General features: G+C 39.7%; 1 protein-coding gene across 1 annotated transcript; it reads right to left on the bottom strand.

Moving 5' to 3' along the window:
• Positions 1-883: 883 nt before the first annotated feature.
• Commd9 (COMM domain containing 9) lies at positions 884-22,900 on the bottom strand. The gene is made up of 6 exons (XM_090347877.1): positions 22,831-22,900; positions 7,269-7,394; positions 4,851-4,990; positions 3,672-3,706; positions 2,648-2,751; positions 884-1,581 (listed from the first exon to the last, which is right to left on the bottom strand). The coding sequence occupies exons 1-6, from the start codon at positions 22,879-22,881 to the stop codon at positions 1,441-1,443; spliced, it is 597 nt and encodes a 198-aa protein (XP_090204003.1). The 5' UTR covers positions 22,882-22,900; the 3' UTR covers positions 884-1,440.
• Between the last annotated feature and the right edge of the window lie 1,379 nt (positions 22,901-24,279).

Raw genomic sequence — 24,279 nt, 5'->3', positions numbered from 1 at the left:
ATGCATCTGAATGAAGATAGTAAAAAGAAATTAACGAAGCTGTTGAAGAATAGGGGATACTAGGAATGGGGAGAGTCAGAGCAAGCCAGGAAGCAATCTGATTAAATTATTACACATGCATCCATAAAATCTCAGTGAAATCTCTGCATGATTAGCATATACACAAAAATGACAAGAATATAAAACAGGCCCCATCTGGGGTGTGGGCATTAGTAAGAGGGTGAATGGAGAGAATGAATAAGATCAAAATACTTTATGCATACATGTGAAAATGGGACAATCAAAGTTGAGATGGGACTGGGAAGGGGGGAGAAGAGAGGCCCATAATATGAATGTCAAAATGAAACTCCTTTATACAACTAATTGTTGCTAATAAAAAGTATGTATGTGTGTGTGGGGGGAGAGAATGTCAAGTACTTCCCCAGTGAGAAGTACAGCTAGTTTTTGATTCCTGACTGCCTGACTCACAAGTGCATGTCTTAATCAGACATTCTACTACCTCCTCTTTGCAACACACACACACACACACACACACGCCCATACACATGAACCTGCTGGGAAAAGGAGTTCAGAAAGCAGGCTGCCTGCTGTTGCCACAGGAATAGTCTTGAAAAATGAAGAAGGGTGTCCACACCGTGGAGTCCCTATGGTATGCTTATGACCAAGTTGACATCACATGATTAAATCCTTAAGATGCTGCCATCATGGCTTTTGTAATATGTGCTTAGAGACTGTCAGTTTTTTCAGACAGTAAGTGGGGAGGCTCTTATGCCGATTTCATTCTACACCAGGGATCATGGGCCTGGCTGGGAATTAGGAAATTGGGATCATCTTCAAAAATGTGCTAGCTGCATGCAGCAATTCAGATGAAAGAAATCATGACTGGAATCATAAAACTTGAATTTATTTCCTATTGTTCCCATTTCTTCACCCAGCAGTGTTTTAGACATCTGGAACAGGAAGTGGTCTAGCAGGGCTGGGAGGCTCAGGGAATGCTCTAGGAGGGGCAGGCAGTGGCAGCTAGTCTCTGTGGCAGCCTGGCTTCTCAGACACTGCTGGCACCACAGCCGGAGTCTTCCTGTGTGATCCAGGGCTTGAGATGAACTCGTCAGAGCTACTGTCAGCAGTAACCTTAGGAGGTAAGCCCAGGAGTTTTGGCCTGAGTTCATCACATGGCCATGCGGAGACAGCCGATGAAGCGCAGGTTCCCTCTCATGCCCGCAGCAAGCATGAGGTACACAAGGGCATTTCAAAGATGGAGGCTTCTGTGTTCAGCCTCAGAAAGAGAAAAGGGGAGGACAGCAAGGGATCCAGCTGTTACCTCACAGTCCATATAGACCTTCTAGATGGCAGCAATGCTGCACAACAGGCTGCATGGTAACATGAGCATCTTCGAGGACCAGGCCCTGGGGCAGACCGTGGTACCTGCAACTGGCCTCATCATTTATTGGCCACAGCAGAAAGCTGGTCTCGGATGCGGCCCAATCCATCTAACATCGTGTCCAGTGTTTCTTTGCTCAGCTCCATGGTCACGGCAGAGATGGAGGGTTTATCCTCACGTAGACTGGGGTCTTCCTGGATCTGTAAAGAGCACACGGCCCACAAAGTCAAAGCTGCCTATCTTCACTTTTTCCTGTGAGCCCTACTCAGCCTCTGAAAAGAAACTACTCACTAAGAACTGCAGGGAGGCCCAGCCATGGGTCATTTAGCAACTGGGGAGAGTGAAGTAGCTGGGCAGAGGCATGGATCACTTTCCTTTTGCAATAATACCATGGGTCCAGAGAAGGCTTCCTCTTCAATACCCCAAACCTTTAGGTTTCTCAAGTGAGAAAATGCTACATGTTTCTACTGTTGAGATTCTAAGAAGTGGGCTCTATGGGATACATAAAACATTCCATGGGGTACATGACAAATTATAGTTACATTTATTTCATCTTAAGAAAGAAAGGAATTAAACTACTCTTCTTGACAATTCAGTTACATCCTTATATCAACACCTCACAGGTGTTACTTTTTTTTGGATGCTAATTTTAATTAATTTTTAAACAGAACCTACCAAATGAGTCTATGCGTTCCAAAGAGTCCTGAATTCCAATGTGAAGATGAGGAGAAGGCACATGAGCCAGTGAATGAAAAATGACATCTCTTTTACAGTTAACCCAAGGTTGATCAACTGTACTGTGACTGGCTGTTACTGTTGGACAGAAGTTGGCAAAAGCCTATGGAAATGACCTAAGAGGCTATTTGGAATCTGAATGCACATGCCTATTGTTGAAGTTAACTTTCCAAGAATTGGAAAGGTATCAACAAATAATGTAAAAACTATAATGCTCTACACTCATCTTGTTGTTTTTAAATTTCAGTGTATCTTCTACTACAATCCTGATGTGTGAATATGGTAGTCTATGTATACTTTGTGTACAAGCATGTGCATTTTGGGTTATGCTATCTTTCTATTTATTTTTCCTCATAGGACTAGTGACTTTTACTTTTGCCTTACTAGGGTTTAAACTCGGGGCCTCACTCTTACTAAGCTTACTTTCATGGCTAGGACTTTACCATTTGAGTCACACCTCAGGCCTGATGGCTGGATTTTAGATGACAAAGAGGGGCCATATGACTTCAATTAGGATGGCAGGGGACATACCTTCATCTGAAGTAGGCAGGTAGGAATAGCCATGCGGCTGATGCTGTCTGAAGAGGTTTTGATATCCACTCTCCAGTCCAAGTCAACAAGGCGTGGCAGAGAAACTGTGAAGGAGACAGCTTAGTCAACAGCTCATGTCACCCACACTTATCGGGCCTTTTTTTTCTGGGGAAGGTGGCACTAAGGGCTATCCACATTCAAGTATTTGATTTACATGCTAAGTCTCTAAAAGAGACAGATGGAATCCAAGACCCTGAGCAAGTCATGGGTCTTATCCATTGCGCGGTGTCACCTTACTTTAGTACTGATTAATAGTGTCTCCAGGCTTCTGCTCAAACACACAACTCTCCAGATGTCAGGATAGAATGAGGAGAGACATAGGTAGCTGAGGAGCTCTGGTCTCAGCAATACCTAATTCCTTCATGTGATGCTTTTCACTTTCAGCCAGTAAAAATAATTTTGAAATTTAAAATACTTGTCTTAAAGATGAAGAGATTTGGAAGTGGCCTTGTGGCTCAAGTGGTAGAATGCTAGTCTTGAGCTGAAGAGCTCAGGGACAGTGCCCAGGCCCAGAGTTCAAGCTCATGACTGACCCTCTCCCCCCCCAAAAATAATAAAAAGATGAAGACTGAGGGTAGTTGGAGGATTAAGTGAGACAGGGAAGATCAAAGGCTCCAGAACTGGGCCTGGCTCAGGGATGGTGCAATGACTGGATAATAAACACACTTTCATTCCAACTGTTCATTCCATTCCAGTACAATTACTGTTAGCTTTTTTTCACTGAAATATAATTATTTTAAGAACTTCACTTTCTGCTTTGGATATTTTCTCTAGTTTTAAAAATATGCTTTTACAATCAGGAAACAAATTAAATAGTGGAATTAAAAGAGTAAATCCAGCATATAATGGGGGCCTAAAGGAGTTCCCTTTGGTTTTTGGTTCACGTCTCTTGTCATGGTGGAGGCAGCTCTGGCCTGGGAGCAGGGTGAAGAGAGGCAGCACTCAGCACTGTCCCAGTACTCACTCTGATTTGCTTGGGCTTCTGTTCTCCATGAAGACCTGTTTAAGAGGGAAAGAGGAGGGAAAAAATTCAATGGAAAAGGGCTAGAGGTTGAATTTTCTGATGAGAGAGGCTCTCAGACCTGACCTGCCTCAGAAAAGCAGTTTTGTATTTGTTTTACCACAGGTTAGTGACATTAAGACCATAGTACTGCCAGTTAGCTTCATAGCTTAGGTCAACAAAGAACAAAAGGCTAAAGGCTTTGTGATCTTATTGTGCAAAGACAAAACAGACAAAAGGTGAACTAATTGTCTTCTTTCTCGGGCACCTACTACACAAAGGACTGCATAGCAGAGGAAGCCAACAGTATAGCACCTAGCATCAAAATAAGGTGTCAGAGTCAGAGTAAAACATGGTCATGTGTGAGAAAGTTCTAAACAAACAACAATTCCCTGGTAAAGGCATAATCTCTATTGCTTTTAGGAAGCCTGCTCAAGCCTTCTGGCAAACAAAAATCAATTCTACTTAAGTATTTTTTTAATTGTGTAAAGGCTCTGCCTAGCTCAAAAGATAGGTAGACAAGTCACAAAAATCAATCAATCAATCAATCAATCAATCAATCCCCCAGTGAAAGTGCAGGGAGCAAAAGGTAGGGCATGTTGTATTTTGTTGCGGGAAAAAGCACTGCTTTTGACCAGTTTGATAATACACAACCAGAACCCTTTAATCCTGGAAAGAAATCATTAAATACATGAGCATATAAATTATACAAGCGACATACATTTCTCATTGAAGTGGAAAACCACCAATATCCTAAATGTTTAACATGAAAAAATTTTTAAATGTATACCCAATTCCTTCACATGATGGAATATATTTTAGCCATCCAAAATGATACTGAAGGTAAATACTTATCAACATGTCATTAATATTTATACTGTTTTCTGAAAGTAAGCAATTTATTTATTTATTTAGCTAAGAAAAAAAATCACCCTCTCCATCTATGTGCAAAGAGAAACATTAAACAAGTCCTATCTATCAAGGAACTGATACTGATAACCACAGAGTGATAGGATTATAGATGTTTTATTTTCTTCATTTAGCTAATCTGCATTTTCTAATTTTTCAACAATGAAAACAATTCTAGAACAAGAATAAAAATAATAGAACTTTTAGAAGGAACTCTCAAAAAAAATCACTTACACACGTTCTAGGATGATTTTTGTCAGCAGGTTTTTGAGGTTTTGGTGGAAATTTTCTGGAAAGAGAGCCAGAATTGCTTCGGAAGAAGACAGGTCACGGAATGTCACCAGCCTAGTGAGGTGATGCAGAGCCTTGAGTAACTACAGGGTAGAGGGGACAGTGCTGTAGTGGCAGGAAAAGAAGGTACAGGAAGCACAGGGAAGGGAAGGAACATGGGCAAGGGGAAGGACTAGGGCTCCAAACTCAACCCCACAGCTATACACTGACATCTAACTGAACGTATCACACGAGTGAGGACTCAAGACCCAGGAAGCTCTCTGCTTGAAATAAACTCTACTTGTGGGCAAAGAGTTAATATCCTTTTCCTTCTGTGGGAGAATCTGACCTTCACTTAACTTTCTAGTGCTGTTTCCTTGGTAACCTGGGAGAAGTAGAAAGGCAACTGGGTTACTAGGCAACCCTGCATTGGTCCAGTGCCTTTGGACTGAGAGGGCTGAGTAAACATCTGGGGCCCTCATTGTTGGGCTTCCCTGAGTGGCGCGGCATGTTACCTGCAAGAGCCTGACACTGTGCTTACTGAATTGTGACAAAACATATTGGTTCCTGTGGTGTCTGGGCTTTGAATCCAAGGTAGTTTCATGTCCTTGCCCTTAAGCTGTCATCTGGGAAGGCAAAGAAAACAAAACAACTCCTGGCTGGCCACCTGCGAAAGAATGCTGGACTTCACCCTGCTATATGCAGCTTTGTGCACACAGGGCGAGTGCTCTACCATCGAGCACATCCTTGCCTACTCTCTACTGCGTCCTTCAATGTGGATCTGTTACCAGGTGTGGCTTACAGGTGATTTGTGAATATGATGCTTAGTGGACTTTAAGAAAACTCTGGAAGCTGGGCGCTGTCCAGGCAGGAAAGTCCTGGAGGCTCTTATCTCCAGGCAACCACCAGAAAACTGGAAGTGGAGCCATAAGCTCGAAATGGTAGAGCACCAGTCATGAACAAAAGAGCTCAGGTACTATGCCCAGGACCTGAGTTCAAGCCCCAGGAATGGCAGGGAAAATGTGAAAACTCTCTGGAAGTGACTGAGGGCTCCTTCTGGTATCACTGGAGGTTGACTAACTCTGCAATGACACACCAAGAAGTAGGGGGAAGGTTAAACTTAGTGATAAATGCTTATGATCACAGCTTTGATTGTCCCCTTCCCCGTATCCTCTTATGTACTAGTTATATTAAGTCTTCACGTCACACTTTGGTATAAATTCAGGCACTAGCTAGGTAAGCACTGTGCAGCCTGAGCCACACCTCCAGTTCTCTTACTTTTCTATTGTTGATTTCAATGAACACAAATCTAAATTAAACATTTTAAGCCGAATGCATGTAATCCTAGCTATTCAGGAAGCTGGGATCTGAAAGTTGTGATTCAAAGCCAGCTTGGGCAGAAAGCCTTAATGTAGGCTAAGTGACTCTTACCTGCAATTAACTAGCAAAAAGCCAAAGGAAGTGGAGCAATGTGTGGTACAAGTGGTAGAAGGCCAGCCCTAAGTGAAAAAACTAAGGGACAGTGCCCAGGCCCTGAATTCAATTCCTAGTATTGGCACAAAACTCCACAAAAATGCAGTAAAACAAAACAGCCACAAATACTCATTTGGATGAAAACACCCCATTCTAGAAGCATAACAGCCCTGGGAAGATAAGGCAGTCATTGCTTTATAATTCCTTAACTATTCCCTGGGAAGAGAGTCCTACTTGGGGCAGAGGGATGAGGAGGGAGTGTGGCACACAAAGCATCCTGAGGAAGCCTGATGGAACTCAGCAGCATGCTCTCCCTGGTGCTACTCAGGCCTCTATACTGCAGCACAAAGAGCCCAGAAATGTCTGCCTCAAGCTACCCAGCTGGCAATGCATCACCATCTGGAAGTTCAAGCTGGTAAAGAAAGTTCAAAAAAGTTGACCTTCTTCTGCACTGTCAGGTAGTTAAGTCTGAAAAGAAAATACTCAGGTGGGTGATGGGGCTTGAACTTGGCCTGGGCACTGTCCCTGAGCTCTTTAGCTCAAGGTTACCGCCTTACCCCTGGGCCTGGGGGTTGTCCCTGAGCTCTTCAGCTCAAGGCTACCACCCTACCCTTTGAGCCCCACTTCCCATTTTTTAGAGGTTAATTGGAGATAAGAGTATCAGCTCCTTTTGTGCTTGGGCTGGCTTTGAACATTGATCCTCAGATCTCAGCCTCCAGAGTAGCTAGGATTACAGGCATGAGCCACGCATCTGGCTTCTGATTATATATTTTTTTAAACGTTCATCAGAAATTTGCTGCAAAGCCAATAGCTGTTTCTGAAAACAATAAGGAAGCAGTGATTGGGAAGTGAAGAAAGAAATTAGCAAGTGACACTAGCCAGTGGTCAAAGGTCACTTCTGACACTTACTTGCTCTGCCTCCTCCTGGGTCACAGACAAGCTGGAACACGTAATATCCAAGAGATTTTTTGAGCCAATGGCTGAACTGGAAAAACTCTCTTGACAGAGCTGTCTGACGACATCTTTTGAGGATGCCTATGAATTAATTCACACATGAAGAAATCAAAATTATACTCTGTACTCACATTTTTGTCTTAGTTATTATTTGACATCTTTGGGTCTCAGGATTTAAGGTTTACAGACAATGTCTGCTTCTGGAAAGGTAGACTAGATGTACTTATTCTTTCTTCAAAGTAAAACTAAAATCTGTGGACACTTACAAACACTGACAAAGGTAAGATAGTCTGGAAGGAGAGGAGAAGATGATAAAGGTCTGGGAGGAAGTTGAGACCTGCAGAATGACAGTGAGTTCCCTGGGTTTTCCTTTTGCCTCACCTATCCTGGACTTTGAGCTGAAGAAGAGGGCACCTTGCAAATGTCAATACATACAGGGGGAAAAAAGTCCCTCCCCTCCCGTCCCCCCACACAACAAACTCCCTCCAATATACATCTGCCCTCTGTAGCCAAAAGACTAAAAAAAAACCAAAATAGACTAGTAAGGCAGAAAACATTTAGAGTATAACTGTGATACTTCAACCAAACACCACAGAAAGAACTGTGGACCTACTTTAGAGATGTTGTCAAAGGTTGAAAGAGAAGCCTAGACTTGAACAGAAAGCCTCACAGGACTAGATTGAAGTATTCCAATACATTTGCTGGGGTAGCATCAGAGAAGGCTGAGTAAGACGGTTGGCCAGTATTTTGTTGAGAAGTTTTGCATCGATGTTCATCAAAGATATAGGTCTATAGTTCTCTTTCTTTGATGAATCTCTGTCTGGTTTGGGGATGAGGGTTATACTGGCTTCATAGAATGAGTTTGGTAAGGAACCTTCATTTTCAATTTCGTTGAAGAGCTTGAGGAGTATTGGTGTGAGCTCTGCTTTGAAGACCTTATAGAATTCAGCTGTGAATCCATCTGGCCCTGGGCTTTTCTTAGGTGGAAGTTCTCTAATTGCCATTTCTATTTCAGAGCTTGAAATAGGCCTGTTGAGTTGGCTTAGTTCTTCTTGGTTCAGTGTGGGTATGTTAATATTGGCTAGGAATTCATCCATTTCATCTAGATTCTCAAATTTGTTGGCATAAAGGTTTGAGAAGTATTCCCTCATGATATTCTGGATCTTGGTAATTTCTGTCGTGATATTACCATTTTCATCTGCGATTCTGTTTATTTCGATATGCTCTCTTCTTTTTTTGGTAAGATTTGTTAAGGGCTTGTCAATTTTGTTAATTCTTTCAAAGAACCAACTCCTTGTTTTGTTGATTCTTTCTATAGTTTTTTTGGATTCCAAATCATTTAATTCTGCTTTGATTTTAATTATTTGCTTTCTTCTACTGGGATTAGGGTTGGTTTGTTGCTCTTTTTCCAGGAGCTTAAGGTGGGACATTAACTTGTTGGTTTGCAATTTTTCCAACTTGTTGTTGTAGGCACTCAGCGCTATAAATTTTCCTCTGAGTACTGCCTTTGCTGTGTCCCAAAGGAGTTGGTAGTTTGTGTTCTCCTTACTGTTAAATTTCATAAACTGTTGGATTTCTGTTCTGATCTCTTCAATGACCCATTGGTGATTCAACAATATGTTGTTCAGTCTCCATGAGTTACAGGGTTTTCGTTGGTGCAGATGTGTGTTCAGTTCCAGTTTGATGCCTTTGTGGTCTGAGAGTGTGCATGGAATAATTTCTGTGTTTCTGAATCTGTCCAGGTTTGTTTTATGGCCTAACATGTGATCTATTTTGGAAAATGTTCCATGTGCTGCTGAGAAAAACGTATATTGTGTTGTTGCTGGGTGGAATATTCTGCAGATGTCTGTTAGATCTAGTTGTTCTATATAGTTGTTCAGTTCTAAGGTTTCTCTGTTGATTTTTTGCCTTGTTGATCTGTCCATAGGTGAAAGTGGTGTGTTAAAGTCACCGACAATCACTGTATTTCGATCTATGTATGGTTTCAGTGTAAGTAAAGTTTGCTTGATGAAGTTTGGAGCTCCGGGATTGGGTGTGTAAATATTTAGGATCGTTATGTCTTCCTGGAGGAAAGATCCCTTTAGTAGTATGTAGTAACCTTCTTTGTCTTTTCTTACTAATTTTGGTTTGAAGTCTATTTTATCTGATATGAGGATGGCAACTCCAGCCTGTTTATGGGGGCCGTTAGCTTGGTAGAGTTTATTCCAACCTCTCACTTTCAAAAGATGCTTGTTTTTTTGGGTAAGATGTGTCTCTTGAAGACAGCAGAACGATGGCTCTTGCTTTTTGATCAAACTAGACAGCCTATGCCGTTTAATTGGAGAGTTGAGTCCATTGATATTGAGAGTTAGGATTGAGAGATATTTATTAGGTCCTACCATTTTTAAAAGCTTTTATTTGGGCCTGTGTCTTGACAGTTCTTGTGGTCCTTAGGTGGTATGCTGTTTAGGTGCCATTTCTTTCCCTATATTGCATTTATTTTGGTTTTCTATGTATAGAACATCTTTCAGAATTCTCTGTAGTGTTGGTTTTGTACAACTCATCAAAAAAATTATACACTATGATCAAACTGGATTCATCACAGGGAGGCAAAGCTGGTTCAACATACGCAAAACAATTAATATAATTCAACACATCAACAGGAGCAAGGACAAAAATCACATGATTGTCTCAATAGACGCGGAAAAGGCATTTGACAAGATCCAACACCCCTTTATGTTAAAAGCTCTGGAGAAACTAGGAATCCATGGAACATTCCTCAATGTAATAAAGGCTGTGTATGAGAAACCTACTGCTAGTATTACACTTAATGGTGAAAATCTAAAGCCATTCCCTCTAAAATCAGGAACGAGACAAGGATGCCCACTCTCTCCACTACTCTTTAACATAGTACTAGAATTCCTAGCCAGTGCAATAAGGCAAGAAGCAAGCATAAAGGGGATCCAAGTAGGGAAAGAGGAAATAAAACTATCCCTCTTTGCAGATGACATGATTCTGTATTTAAAGAATCCTATAGACTCTACTCCCAAGCTCCTTGAGCTGATTCAAAGCTTTGGAAGAGTAGCAGGCTATAAAATCAACCCTCAAAAATCAACTGCCTTCCTTTATGCCAACAGTGAGAGGAACGAGGCAATAATCAGGAAAGAAACTCCTTTCACAATAGCCTCAAAGAAAATAAAGTACCTAGGAATTAGCTTAACTAAGAATGTAAAGGACCTTTTTGACGAAAACTTTAAAACCCTAAAAAAGGAAATTAAAGCAGAACTAAGGAAATGGAAAAACCTCCCATGCTCCTGGATTGGAAGAATCAACATTGTGAAAATGACAATCTTGCCAAGAGCTATCTACAAATTCAATGCAATACCCATCAACATCCCAATGTCATTCTTTAAAGAAATAGAAGAGGCAATCCAAAATTTCATATGGAATAATAAAAGACCCCGTATAGCAAAAACACTTCTTAGCAGAAAGAACAGCGCTGGAAGAATTTCAATTCCAAACTTTAGACTCTATTACAGAGCTATAATTCTCAAAACAGCTTGGTACTGGCACAGGAACAGGCCTGAAGACCAATGGAATAGAACTGAGGACCCAGATATTAAACCACAGACCTATGGCCATCTAATCTTTGACAAGGGAGCCAAAAAAATAGAATGGAAGAAAGACAGCCTCTTCAACAAGTTGTGCTGGCAGAACTGGTTAAGCACCTGCAGAAAACTAAAGCTGGATCCTTCTTTGTCACCTTGCACTAGAATTAACTCCAAATGGATCAAAGACCTGGAGGTAAAAGCTGACACACTGAAAACTCTACAGGAAGGAATAGGAGATACACTAGGCCTCCTTGGCACAGGTTGAAACTTTCTTAATAAGGACCAAGAATCACAACAAATCAGAGAAAGGCTGGATAAGTGGGACTGCATTAAACTGCAGAGCTTTTGTATGGCAAAGGACATAGCTAGTAAACTAATCAGGAAGCCTACAGAGTGGGAGAAGATCTTCACCAACCAAACAACGGACAAAGGCCTCATATCTAAAATATATCAACAACTCAAAAAATTGAATCACTCCAAAACTAACCTCCAAAGTAACAACCATCCCATTAAAAAATGGGCCAAAGACTTATATTTGTACACAATGGAATTCTATGCTGCTGTCAGAAAGAATGACATCGCCCCATTTGTTAGGAAATGGAAAGACTTAGAAAAAATCATATTAAGTGAAGTAAGCCAGACTCAAAGGAACTTAGGCTCAATGGTTTCCCTCATTCGTCATAATCAGTAGAAACCTTGGGCTCTACTAGCAGAGATTTGCAATAGAGCAAAATCTTGATACATAAGGACATATAATGTGAAGCTAATTGAAAGGACCTCCAGGATAGTGAAACAAAAGCCATATAATGAATGATTGTTGTCCTTAATGTACTATGTTGTCTCTCATCTCCTTTGCTGTCCCTTGGTTATCTCATATTGGTATAGTATCTCACTTTGTTATCTGATATATTGAATTTATTTGTATTTGGATATTTGAAATTTGATAGGGAAGGGGGAAAAAAAAAAGAAGGCTGAGTAAGAGCTGGGATCTTCATCCTCACCAGCACGCAGCAAGCCACATTGCCCTGTGGTATTAATGAAGACCACAAGTAGATGGCTTGTAGCCCTGCCTAGCAGTAGCAAAAACCTTCACAGCAACATACCAATGGGTCTAAGTGGGAACCCAGACTTCTACTTCACCATGACAGGAACAAGTCCCTTTCCCTGTCTGAACAATGTCAATGAAAGACAACTAAAGCATACAATTTAAATAAGATTCAGACGTGTTTTCAACACGTTCAAGTTTCTATAAAAATCACTCATCAAACTAGAAACAGAACAATCTCAAGCTGAATGAAAGAAAAAGATCACTGATAGATACCATGGAAAGCTGAAGCAAGATTCTGGTTACATAGGGAGAACCTAGGGACATTGTATTAAAAAGGAACAAGAAGTAGGTGGGAAAGAAAGAATATGCCAACACCAAGAGGGCAGATGGTAAAGTGAACTGACAAAGATTTCAAAGCATTCTGATAACAATGTTTTAGTAGTTAAAAATATTCTTCAAGCAAATAAAAGTTCAGCAATGGGAGGATATCAAAAATAAAGTATAAAATTTTAAAGAGAAAACAATAGCTAAAGAAAAAACTATGAACAAAATAAATAAAAAAAATTCCTTAGCAGATGGGGTGCAGCACACCAAATGGAAGTGACAGAGGATAAACTATCAGTATACAGGAAGACAGATAATAGAAACTACACAATCTGAATGACATAGAAAATACAATAAAATTAATGAGCAAGGCCTTACAGATCTGTAGGAGTACAACAGAAAATGAAATATCACTGATAGCACCAAGATCACTAAGACCACTTTAAGTGCTGAAGGAGATAACTGAAGATGAGACCAAAATTTTAAAAAGTATTCAAAGATATAATAGTTGAAAACTTTCAAGGTTTATCTAGAAACCTAATGATTGTATAGTTCCACAATCTGAGTAAATCTTAAGTAAGGAATAATTGTAAAACCCAACACTAAGACTCATCATAATTAAACTTCTAAAAATGAAAGCTATAAACTGTGAAGGAAACAACCCAAGTAATTCCTATGACAGCAGCTTTCATATCAGAAACCACAGAGGCAAGAAAGAGGAAGCACAGTACTTTTTAGACACTGAAGGAACTGTCACTATAGAATCCTACAGCCAATAAAAAAGTCTTCAGGAAATGAAAGGGAAACAAAGACATTCACTGATAAAAGAAAACTAAGAAAATTTGTAACAAGATCTACCCTTTAAGAAATGGCTACAGCAAACTCTCTAAACAGGAAAGAAATAATGAAAAAAGTGTAGGGACCCCACTTAGCCTGACTGTACTATCTTGACTGGCAACTTCCCTGAGTTCCCCAAAAATGACTGCCCTCAGTATACTGGCCTATCTTCCCACTACCATTTAAATAAAGAAAACCATCAGAGTTTGTACGTCCTTATGCACAATTGTGGTCTTATCACCATCAAGAATGTGGCTGTGCCTGACATCTTTCTTCAGTCTCTTGGTGCCTTGGGTATATAAGTACGGTAGTCAGTTCTTCCACAATAGATTTTCCCAGAACAGGAGCCTTGGAACATAAGGAAGGAAGTTAGAAGAGAAAGCTATATATGTATACATATTATTATTAAGTTCACCTTGACTTTTCTAAATTACATATCAAAGTTCAAACAAAAATAACACTATATAATGCAGGTATTAATGTATATAGAGGAAACACTAAGACAGTTTAAGTGAGAGAAAAGTGAAGGGATACACTCAGGGAGGTAAAGATTCTATCCTTTACCTTAACTGATAAGATGATACCATCAGTAGACATAACAAGCTATGTATACACAATGTAACTAGAATAACTGATTTAAAACGCTGTAACTAGAAATGTTTTAGAATTGTAGATAAAACAGAACGCTAAATCATGTTCAAATAACTCACAAGAAGGCAGATAAAAGTAAAAAGAAACAAAAATCAAGAAAAAGAGACAAAACAAAAATAAAATAGACAAATGCTAGCATATCTATAATTACATACTGTAAATGGCATAAATATTCTAATTAATAAAGAGCAATTGGCAGTGTGGATAGAAACTGATGCAATTAAATGCTGCATACAAAACAACTCCCTTCAACATAATGAGAGGCAGGCTTCAAGTGAAAGGATAGAAGTTTTATCAAGCAAACATTAATCAAAAGAAAGCTAAAGTGGTACATTAATATTAGATAAAGCACAGTTCACAAAAAGGAAATCACCAAAAATGGAAATATATATAACAATAAACGGTTTTCTACCAACAAGACATCCTAAATATATATGTATTCAGCAAAGAAATTGGAAATGTGTGAAGCAAGAACTGACTTAACTAAACTCATATATTGTAAGGGAAAATAGATATAAGTTCACAAATATAGCAGGAGACATCAACATACCTCTTTTAACAATGGATAGAACAACTACACAGATATTCAACAAGGATATAGAAGAATTCACTGAGATCATCAATCACTCCAATAGCTATTATGGAATGCTGTGCCCAGAAAGAGCAAAACACACATTCATCTCAAGTATCCACTAAACACACCAACATAGTTCATAGTCTCAGTTATAACAGAAACAGAAAACACTGTATCATTTCAATCTCTTAAATTTGTTCCCCTTTTATGGATCAGAATCTGATCCACTTTGAGTTAGATAAGAAATCACTAACGGAAAGAAAATAGGAAAGTGTTAAACACTTAAACTTCTAACACACTTCTAAATAATCCATAAGTATAAGAAAACTTAAAAATTACAGTGTGCAAGTTATGAGTTTGGCCTTGTGGTAGAGTGCTCACCTAGCATGCACAAAGACCTGGGTTCAATTCCTTGGTACCGCATATGCAGGAAAAAAAAAAAAAGCCAGAAGTTGTGCTGTAGCTCAAGTTGCAGAGCTCTAGCTTTGAGAAAGTGCAGGGACAGTGCTCAGGCCCTGAGTTCAAGCCCCAGGATTAGCAAAAAACAAAATAAAAATAAAATAAAAATTCCAGTGTGTGAAGGAAAATCCAGGCTCCCACCACCAGAATTTAGGATAAAAAAAGAACAAATTCACATAAAATAAAAAATCCAAAGGAAACAGAAGAATGAAAATAGGAAAGATGAAGAATTATGAAAATGAAAACATAGGGCTGAGAGCATGGCCTAATGGTACAATGCTCGCCTAGCATGCACAAAGTCCTGGGTTCAATTCCACGGTACTACATACACAGAACAAGCCAGATGTGGTGCTGTGGCTCAAGTGGTAGAGTGCTAGCCTTGAGCAAAACCTAAAGACAGTGCCCAGTCCCTGAGTTCAAGCCCCCAGACTGGTAAAAAAGTAAAAGATCTACTACCTGGTAAATGTAACTGTAATCCCTCTATACATTACTATGACAATTAAAAAAAAAGACCAATAAAAAAAGAAAAAAACAATTCTACACCATCTTTTTCTTTTTTTGTGTGTGTGTGGGGAGTTGTGGGACTTGAACCCAGGGCCTAGGTGCTATCTCTGAGCTCTTCAGCTCAAGGTTAGCACTCTATCACTTTGAGGCATAGCACCACTTCTGGTTTTCTGGTGGTTAATTGGCGATAAGAGTCTCATGGACTCTTCTGTGCTGAGGCTGGCTTTGAACTGATCCTCAGATCTCAGCCTCCTAAGTAGCTAGGATTATAGAGGTAAGCCACCAGCGCCTGGCCACCATCTTTTTTTTTTTATAAAACAAAATTGGGGAAAAATATTAACACAAATTTTATGGCTTGTTATTACCTTGATATCAAAACTAGATAAAGAAAATACCAAAAAAGAAAAAAACCCTGCAGACTAATAAAAACAAATGCAAAAATCCTTAACACAACATTAGCTAAAAGAAGTATAAAAAGAATTACACACTATGACCAGGTAGTATTTATTCTAAGGATGCAAGACTGCCTAAATATTTGAAAATCTATGTAATCTATCATATTAACAGGCTAAAGGGAAAACATCACATGAAGCCAGAAGCTAGAGGCTGTAACTATTACTCAGGGGCCTGAGGGTAGAAGGACAGTGGTTTAAGACCAGCCAAGATAGAAATGCTTGTTGAATCCTGTCTCAAAAATTAGAAACAACCAGGGCTGAAGTGTGGCTCAAGTGGTACAGTACCGTGCCAGCCTAGTAAGCACAAGGCCCTGAATTAAAGTTCTAGAACAACGGGCATCTATCCTGAACATTATAACCCAAGATATGGTAAGGACACCTGCTCAGCTATGTTCATCTCTGCACTATTCACAATAGCCAGGTGATGGAAACAATCCAGATGCCCTATTGCAGATGAATGGATACAGAAAATGTGATATATATATATATATATATTCACAATGGAATTCTACATAGCCAACAGATAAGATAAAATATTGGCATTTGCAGGGAAGTGGATGAATTTAGAGTGAATCATGTTGAGTGAGACAAGTCAAGACCAAAGGAACAAAAGGCGCATGGTATCCTTAATATGTGGCTATTAAATCCAAACAGTACAAGAGCAAGGACTCAATATTTGTGAACCCAATACTATGGACATGGTTCTGGAAATATAAACACAACTACATAGACATAAAAATTTATGACTCTAGACCTAATGTTTTATTACATAGATTAATATGTATATATGACATACAAACCCTCAGCCTATTTTTAATTATGTTCTAAAATCTAAGTGCCAGTGATTGTATATAGAGATTCCCTTCATGAATACCTGTTTGTTAAATATGTCATTTGAAATATGTAAATAAATTCTTTAATAAAAACATGATTCAAAAATTAAAAAAATTCTAGAACGACTCAAAAATCACAATATCAGTCAAAGCAAAAAATATTTGATAAGTTTTAATAATTTTTCTTAATTTAAAAAACTTAGAAAAACAGAAATAGAGACTGTCCTTGGATGCCTATTCCTCCATTCTTATCCAACATTCTAGCCAATGAAATAAGGCAAGAAAAGGAAATTAAGGGAATTGTCAGTTATATAGGAAGAAAAAAACTGGTCCCTATTTACAGATAACATGAACTGTTTACCATGTTAGATTTATCTTTGTAAATGTTACTTAACAATAACACAATTATGTAGAAATCCCAAAGAATGTATACACATATGTGAGCACACATGCACACACACATACACACACACTCACAGAACTTCCTACTATGAGTTCAGCAAGTGTGCAAATACAAGCCATACAAAAGTTGTATTTCTCTATAGTGGTTCCTTAACTTAGGATAGGGTTTCACCTATCATGTTAAAAATGGGGATGGAAAGAATATTGAAAGGGGTGACATTGATCAAATGCATTGCACTTATAAACTCATTTGTTGAATGGAACCCTTCTGTACAACTACTTAAAGACAATAAATTAAAAATCCTAAGTTGAAAATGTATTTAATGCAAAGAACCTACAAGCACCCTGGTATGACATTATGGAGTACTAGTTATTGATACCCATGATTACATGGTTGGCTAGGACCCAGAGCGAGTTAGCTGTTGCTGAGCACAGTAATAAAGCATCCTGTAGCCTATCACTACTAGCCCAGCAAACAAGCAAACTTCAGAATCTGAAGTAGGATTTTTACGGAACACTTATAGTTTTCACATCATTGTAAAATAAAATTTTTTTAAGTTAAACCACCATAAACCAGGTACTGTCTGTACAGTAGAATGAAGAAAACATATCATTTGCAATTGCTCATAAATAAAATGTAGGATTTGTATTATGAAAACTATACAAGACAGATGACTCAGAGATGATTAAACAAATGTTTGTATATATGATATATATGGAGGTTCAGTCTAAAGATTTCGATTCAGATACACAGGATTAACATAATTGACATTAAGAATATAATCAGATTTTGCCCTAGATACAGCCAATATCATTTCAAAAATTCATAGTGAATGGAAAAGGAGCTAGAATAGCTAAAGAAATATTGATTTTAAAAAAAGGAATGATATAAGAGAAATCAGTCTATCTGATTTCAAGATAGATAGCTGTAGCAATCAAGATTGTGTGGCATTGACTGCCGGGAGACATTAGTTCAATAGAGTAGAGAACCTTGAAATAGACACATGCAAACACGCTTGATTCTTGTTAAAGGTGCAAGAGCAATTCAGTGGAAGCAAGATATTTATTTCCACAAATGGTACTGAAACTGACATGGCAAAAAAAAGCAAACTCAATTTAACTATCATATACTATACAAAAATAACTCAAAAAGAATATGGATTTAAATATGAAACACAAATGCAAAATATAAAACAAACTCTTAGGAAAAAATACAAGTTTCAGATTTATGGCTTGCCAAAGAGTTCTTAGACTTAACACTGAAAGCCTAATTCACATAAGGTAAGAAATGATAGATTGCGCCTCATCAAGTTAAAGCTTTTCATTCTGCAAAATCCCTGATTATGAGTTGATTGTGTTCTTCACTCCAAATTGAAGTCCTAACACTCCAGTCATCTCAGAATGTGATCTTATTTGGAAATATGTTGTAATTAGATGTAATTAGTTAAGATGAGGTCATTAGCATGAACTAATCAAACATGACAAATGCCCTTCGAAGAAGAGGAAATTTGGACCTGGATGCCCATGATATATGTCATATAAAGATGAATGAAGCAGTCTTTAAGCCAAAAGATGCTGAAGATGGTAGAAGTGAGAAAATTTTCTAAGAGAGATAAATTTAACAGATTAACACTCAGAAGGAACCAATCCAGCTGACATGTTGACCTTGGATTTACAGCTTCAGAGTTGTGGGACAATAAGTTTCTGTTTAAGCCATCCAATTCACAGTACCTTGTCATGAAAATCCTAGCAAACTAATATAGTCCGTATGGATTAGGACCAAATACAGATTCAGAGGAACTATTTGCAAACCATCTATTTGTAAAAGGATTAGTACCTAGGACATATTTTTCAAAACTCACAACCAAGCTAAGTGCTGTAGCTCAAACCTATAATCCTAGCTAGTTGGGAGACTGAGATGGAGGAAGTCTCAGTTTGAAGCTAGCCTCGGTAAAAAGTGTTTAAGACCCTATGTAGATTAGTAAAGAAGCTGGGCACAGTGGCATGCACCTATCTTCCAAGCTACATGAGAATCATAAACAAAATTGAAATCCAGGCCAGCCTGGGAAAAAGTATGACCTTATTCAAAAATAACAGCAAAAGAGGCTAAAAGGATGGCACAGTCTTTGAGTTCAAACCTCATTAGTGAAGAAAAAACTACAAGAGTCAAATTAAAAAGACAAACAATAAGAATATGGAGAAAAGCCGGGCTCTGGTGGCTCACGCCTAGCTACTCAGGAGGCTGAGATCTGATGATTGCAGTTCAAAACCAGCCCAGGCAAGAAAGTCTGTGAGACTCTTATCTCCAGTTACCCATCAGAAAACCAGAAATGGCACTGTGGCTCAAGGAGTAGAGCCTTGAGCTGAAGTTACCCATCAGAAAACCAGAAATGGCACTGTGGCTCAAGGAGTAGAGCCTTGAGCTGAAGAGGTCAGAGACAGCACACCCAAGCCCAGAGTTTGAGCCCCACAACCACCACCAACAACAACAAAAAGACCATAGACAGTCTTTTCATCAAAGGACATAAATAGATGGCATATGAACACATGAAAAGGGGTTTGACATTACTACACGAATACATTGATTTTTTTTAAAAAAAGAAAATAACCCACAATGATATGCCAAGACATACCTATCAAAATGGTTCAAATAAAATATTGCAAATACCCAATGCTGGTGAAAATAGTAAATAACTCATATGTTGCTAGTGGAAATGTAAAATGGGACAGCCATTCTGGACCACAACTTAAAGAGTTCCTTAAACACACACAACACACACACATACACACACACACACACACACACACACACACACACACACAAAACAACAAAAAACAAAACATGCAACTACCAGATGATCCAGCACTGTACTCACAGCCTATACATGTATTTAGAGCAGCTTTATTTATGATAGCAAAAACTGGAAACCAGTTTTCACCAGGTCAGTGATTAAACAAAGCTTTGGACATCTAAACCATTTACCAGTTACCAAAAGGAAAACCAGTTACTAAAAGGAAAAATGTACCTGACAGGGATGAATCTCCAGAAAATGAAAAAAACAAACTCTAATGGTAGAGTGATTGCCTTGAGCTAGAGAGCTTAGGGACAACACCCAGGCCCAGAGTTCAAGCCCCACAACCAACAAAAGAAAAAAAAAAAGAACGAATAATACATTTGAATCATATATTTGCAGGGAAATGGATGAACCTAAAACAAATCAAACCAAGTTCAGAGAGACAAACACATGTTTTCTCTCATATATAGAAGCTTGATCTAAAATATTACCAGACATGATAACCTATATAGAACTCTAAGCATTCATAGGCAATCAGACTAGATGATACACATAGGGGAAGAATCCAAAGTAACGTCTCTAAACATTTAAAATACTATTTATCAAAATGAATTCTAAGAAATAGAAGCATAGTTTTTTTGGGGGGGGGTGTTATTGTTGTTTTTGTTTGTGGCATTTGACTTTGCTTTAGGTTTTCTTTGGTGGGGACAAAATGGGGCCACAGAAGTGTGAACAAATGATATCCAGTATAAATTATGTGGAAAACAACTTATGTAACTTGTGGGAAAAGCTGGAAGGGAGAAATTGGGGTAATGCAAAGGAAGGGTGACATCCAAAAAAGAGAAATGAACTCATTACTTGATTTATGAAATGGTAACCCTAGTATACAACAATTTAATAATAACGATAAAAATTATTTTTGGGCCAGTCCTAGGGCTTGAATTCAGGGCCTTGGCACTGTCCCTGATCTTTCTTTGCTCAAAGAAAAGAGCTACTCAGGAGGCTGAGATCTGAGGATCATGGTTCAAAGCCAGCCTAGGCAGAAACGTCTTTGAGATTCATCTCCAATGGAGTATCAGAAAACTAGAAGTGGAGCTGTGGATTAAAGTGATAGAGTGTTAGCATCAAGCAAAAGAGCTCATGGATAGCACCCAGACCCTGCATTCAAGTCCCACAAGAAACAACAACAACAAAAAGACAGTCCCAGATGGTTATATACAGTAAAGCATACAATTCTTGAAATAACAAAATTACAGAAGAATGACAGAGCTTTAAAAAAGCTGTGGAGGCAAATGGAAATGGGCATGGGTTAAAACAAAGGGTTTTATCAAAGGTTATGGAAGTGTTCTGCATTTTGATCATATTGGTGTAAAAATACTGTTAGTAATATGATTCTGAAAGTTTTCAGGATGTCCTCATTGTGGGAAACTCAGTAAAAGGATAAGAGTGCTGCATTGTCATTTTTACAACTTCATGCCAATTTATGCTTATCCAAAATGAAGTTCAATTATTAGAAAAAGTACACAGGACAGGAACAATGAAAATGAATGAAGGAATAATGCGAATTAAAGAGGCCAGATGCAAAGAAGTATATGCTGTATTATTCCATACATGTGAAGTCCAAATGTGAGCCATATTAGATTGTTAGAAGTAATGACAGGGATGACAACAGGAGGGGAAAGTGCCAGGATGAAAGAATAATAGGAAGACTTTGCAAGTACTGGCAATGTTTCATTTTTTGACTTGGTGTTACTTATATGGGTGTGTAATAAATCATTGCAGTTTTCAGTTTCTGTACCTATGATACACATCAACTTTATAAAGTTTATTGAAGAAAGGAGTTCCCAAGACCAACAGATGTGGAGAGACTATAGTCTGAAACAGATGCAATGACAGTGAAAAGGCAATGAGCTCGGAAATGAGATCTCATTTTCATCCCACAGATCAGTTACTACAAGACTTAGTTCATTGCACAAGTATGTATTGAGTTGAGACCGCCTACCAGGTGTATCCCTAGTTGGTAAACTTTTGTGCAACAGACTGTAAGCAGTTTCAGGAGGGGAAAGTGCAAATAACAGTGGAGAGGCCATTAAAAAAAAAATACTACAAGAAAGCTGGAGGCAGGAGGATCCAGAGTTCCTGGTTAGCCTGGGTGAAATCAGTAGAAATCCTATCCAAAAAACAAAATATACAAACAGAAGGGACTGGGGACAGGGCTAGAAGTGGTAGGGTTCAATCCTCAGTACTTCATCAAATAGGATCAGTATGTAGACTGACGTTGCTGCTGTACATAAACCGTTGCATGTAATTAATTCAACTTCTTCCCGGGGAAGGAAAGACAAGCTCTCTCATGAATCTCACATTCTTGAGAGAAGACAGAAAACAGGCAAACGCCATGTGAGCGAGTGACAACTTTTACGAAGGAGAATAGTCATTTCTTTCTTTTTTTGACAGAGGAAGTTAATTCCAGCCCACCATTTCAACTGGGCTTAAGGAAGCCCTGGTAGTTCTGTCTCCTCCAGTCTCTGAATCTTTCCAACAACCGGTGGTGAGCAGTGAGGCGGCCCTTACAGGAAGCAGGGCCTGGAGGGGCATGGCGAGCCTGAAGCCTAGGCCTGGGGGTACTCGGGACGCCAGCTCCACGCAGGGGCAGCGCTGAGGTCCCGGGGACGTGGGTCAGGGAAGGACTTAGCCACGGTGGGCAGCAGACGACCCGCAGGATGACACGAGGAAGTCCTAACGCGAGTCTAGCACCGATCCCCAAAGCCAGCCCCAGAGGTCACAGTACGGGGTCTGTCCAGTGCTTTCGCGTCTCCCATCTCGTTTCCCGCTGCCCTTCCTATCGGGGCGTCATCAATATTTGTTCAACACTTGGTTCAAAAGTCCAGAACGTGCAAACGATTCTGCCCGGAGTCACACAGAGATAATGGCAGAGGTGTGGCTCCAAGCCAAGGCCAGTTTATTCCTAATTCCTGTAAGCCTGCGAAGTCCCGGAGACAAAGGGCAGCCGGGGAGAAAGAGTAAGTCAGCGCCTCTCTCATTTACCTTCAGCAGGCTCTGGAGCGCGGCGAAGTCTTCGGCTGTCAGGGCCGCCATCTTCCTGGTCGTCACGTGCCCCGGGTCGCCTGGAAGTCCGAGTCATGTGACACCACCCGCCCGCGCGGGGCATGCTGGGAGTTGTAGTCCTGCCGCACGCGGGAGCGGGGCTTGATTCTGGTAGCGTGCGGTGAGCCGAGGAGTACGAACCTCTTTGCGCGGAGCATGCTGGGAGTTGTAGTCCTGCCGCGTGCGGAGCGGAGCGTGGATCCGGTACAGTGCTTTTTTTTTTGAACTGTGGAGAGACTTGAGAGGGTTTCCCGGAGGGGTGGCTGACCACGGTGGGGAACGGAAGAATGGGGATCGGGGAGGACTAGGGCGGAGGATGGTTTTCAGAGAGAACAACTTGGTTTGGCTTCTCTTGTTGCACATGTTAGAGAAACTGGTTTTCCCCTGACCCATGTGGGCGAGCTGTTTGCGGGCACCTTGGAGACGTAGCCATTCAAGAGCCGTGAGTGTAACACTCATCTGGCCACATGGAATTAAAATGAGGCCGTGTGTAGTGCAATTCCTGGAATCTACACACGCCCCAGAGAACGCCAGAGGAATGTAAAACGACTTTTGTGTGGTAGTTTCTTTGCCTTCTACGAAATAGGTAGGAGCTGGGGTCATTACTAAATGGATCTAGATGGGGAAACTGAGGCATTGAGGGGTAATGTTTTCTGCAGTCCTTGGGAAGATCTAGTGTGAAGAACAGGTAAGGGGACAGGAAGGGAGCCATATGAAAGCTATCATCAGTGTACTTGACTAGGACACCTGTGGCAGAGGTGGTGTGTAGAGATGATTTGATCTGTGTATTCAACGAGTTAATTATTGTGACTGTAAATGAGTGATTTGAGATAAGCAGCCCTGGACGTTGGCCCAATAGGGTTCTCCATCTTGTCATATCTCATGTAATTGGGCCAGGCAGATTAGCTTTTGCCATGTCAGACTGCAATTAAGTTTCTATGGTCTGGAACATTTCCCTCAATCTTTAAACCATAAATGTTGTTAGAGCTCATGTCTGTGGCTTTCTTCCTTTGCTATTTTTATTAGGCCTAATCTGATTTCTTTCCAGTTTCAAGTATAGGAATTATTGCTTATTTAATATATGTTCCGTATGATAGGGTACATCCTGTCTGGTTTATTTATATAGTATATTAAATATACATGTACAAATGTACACTGTATTATTATTTTAAATACCTCAAGAGGTTGAATTACTTGCCCAAGGTCACTAAGTTACTTAGTAGTGGCAAAGCTCAAGTTCATCCTTGGGCAGTGTCTTTTGAAAATTATCTACTGAGCTGTGCATGTCTCTGTGTCTTTCTGTAGCTGGAACCTCGTGTTTCTCAAATGTGGGTGTCTGAGTAGCTTCCTTGAAGGACAAGAATAAGCTAAGAGCGTTCTCAAACAGTG

This window comes from Megascapheus bottae, chromosome 16, assembly GCF_031878675.1.
Source record: "Megascapheus bottae isolate mThoBot1 chromosome 16, mThoBot2.hap1, whole genome shotgun sequence".
NCBI lineage: Eukaryota > Metazoa > Chordata > Mammalia > Rodentia > Geomyidae > Megascapheus > Megascapheus bottae.
Note: the sequence above shows the minus strand (reverse complement) of the source record. Positions and strands in the feature narration are given on the sequence as shown.

Coding starts and splice junctions, on each gene's coding strand:
- Commd9 (XM_090347877.1), bottom strand. CDS start 22,881: ATGGCGGCCCTGACAGCCGAAGACTTCGCCGCGCTCCAGAGCCTGCTG. Junction 3,707..4,850: donor AAAATCATCCTAGAACGTGT/GTAAGTGATTTT, acceptor CCTCTTAAACAG/GTCTTCATGGAGAACAGAAG. Junction 2,752..3,671: donor AGAAGCCCAAGCAAATCAGA/GTGAGTACTGGG, acceptor TCTCCTTCACAG/TTTCTCTGCCACGCCTTGTT.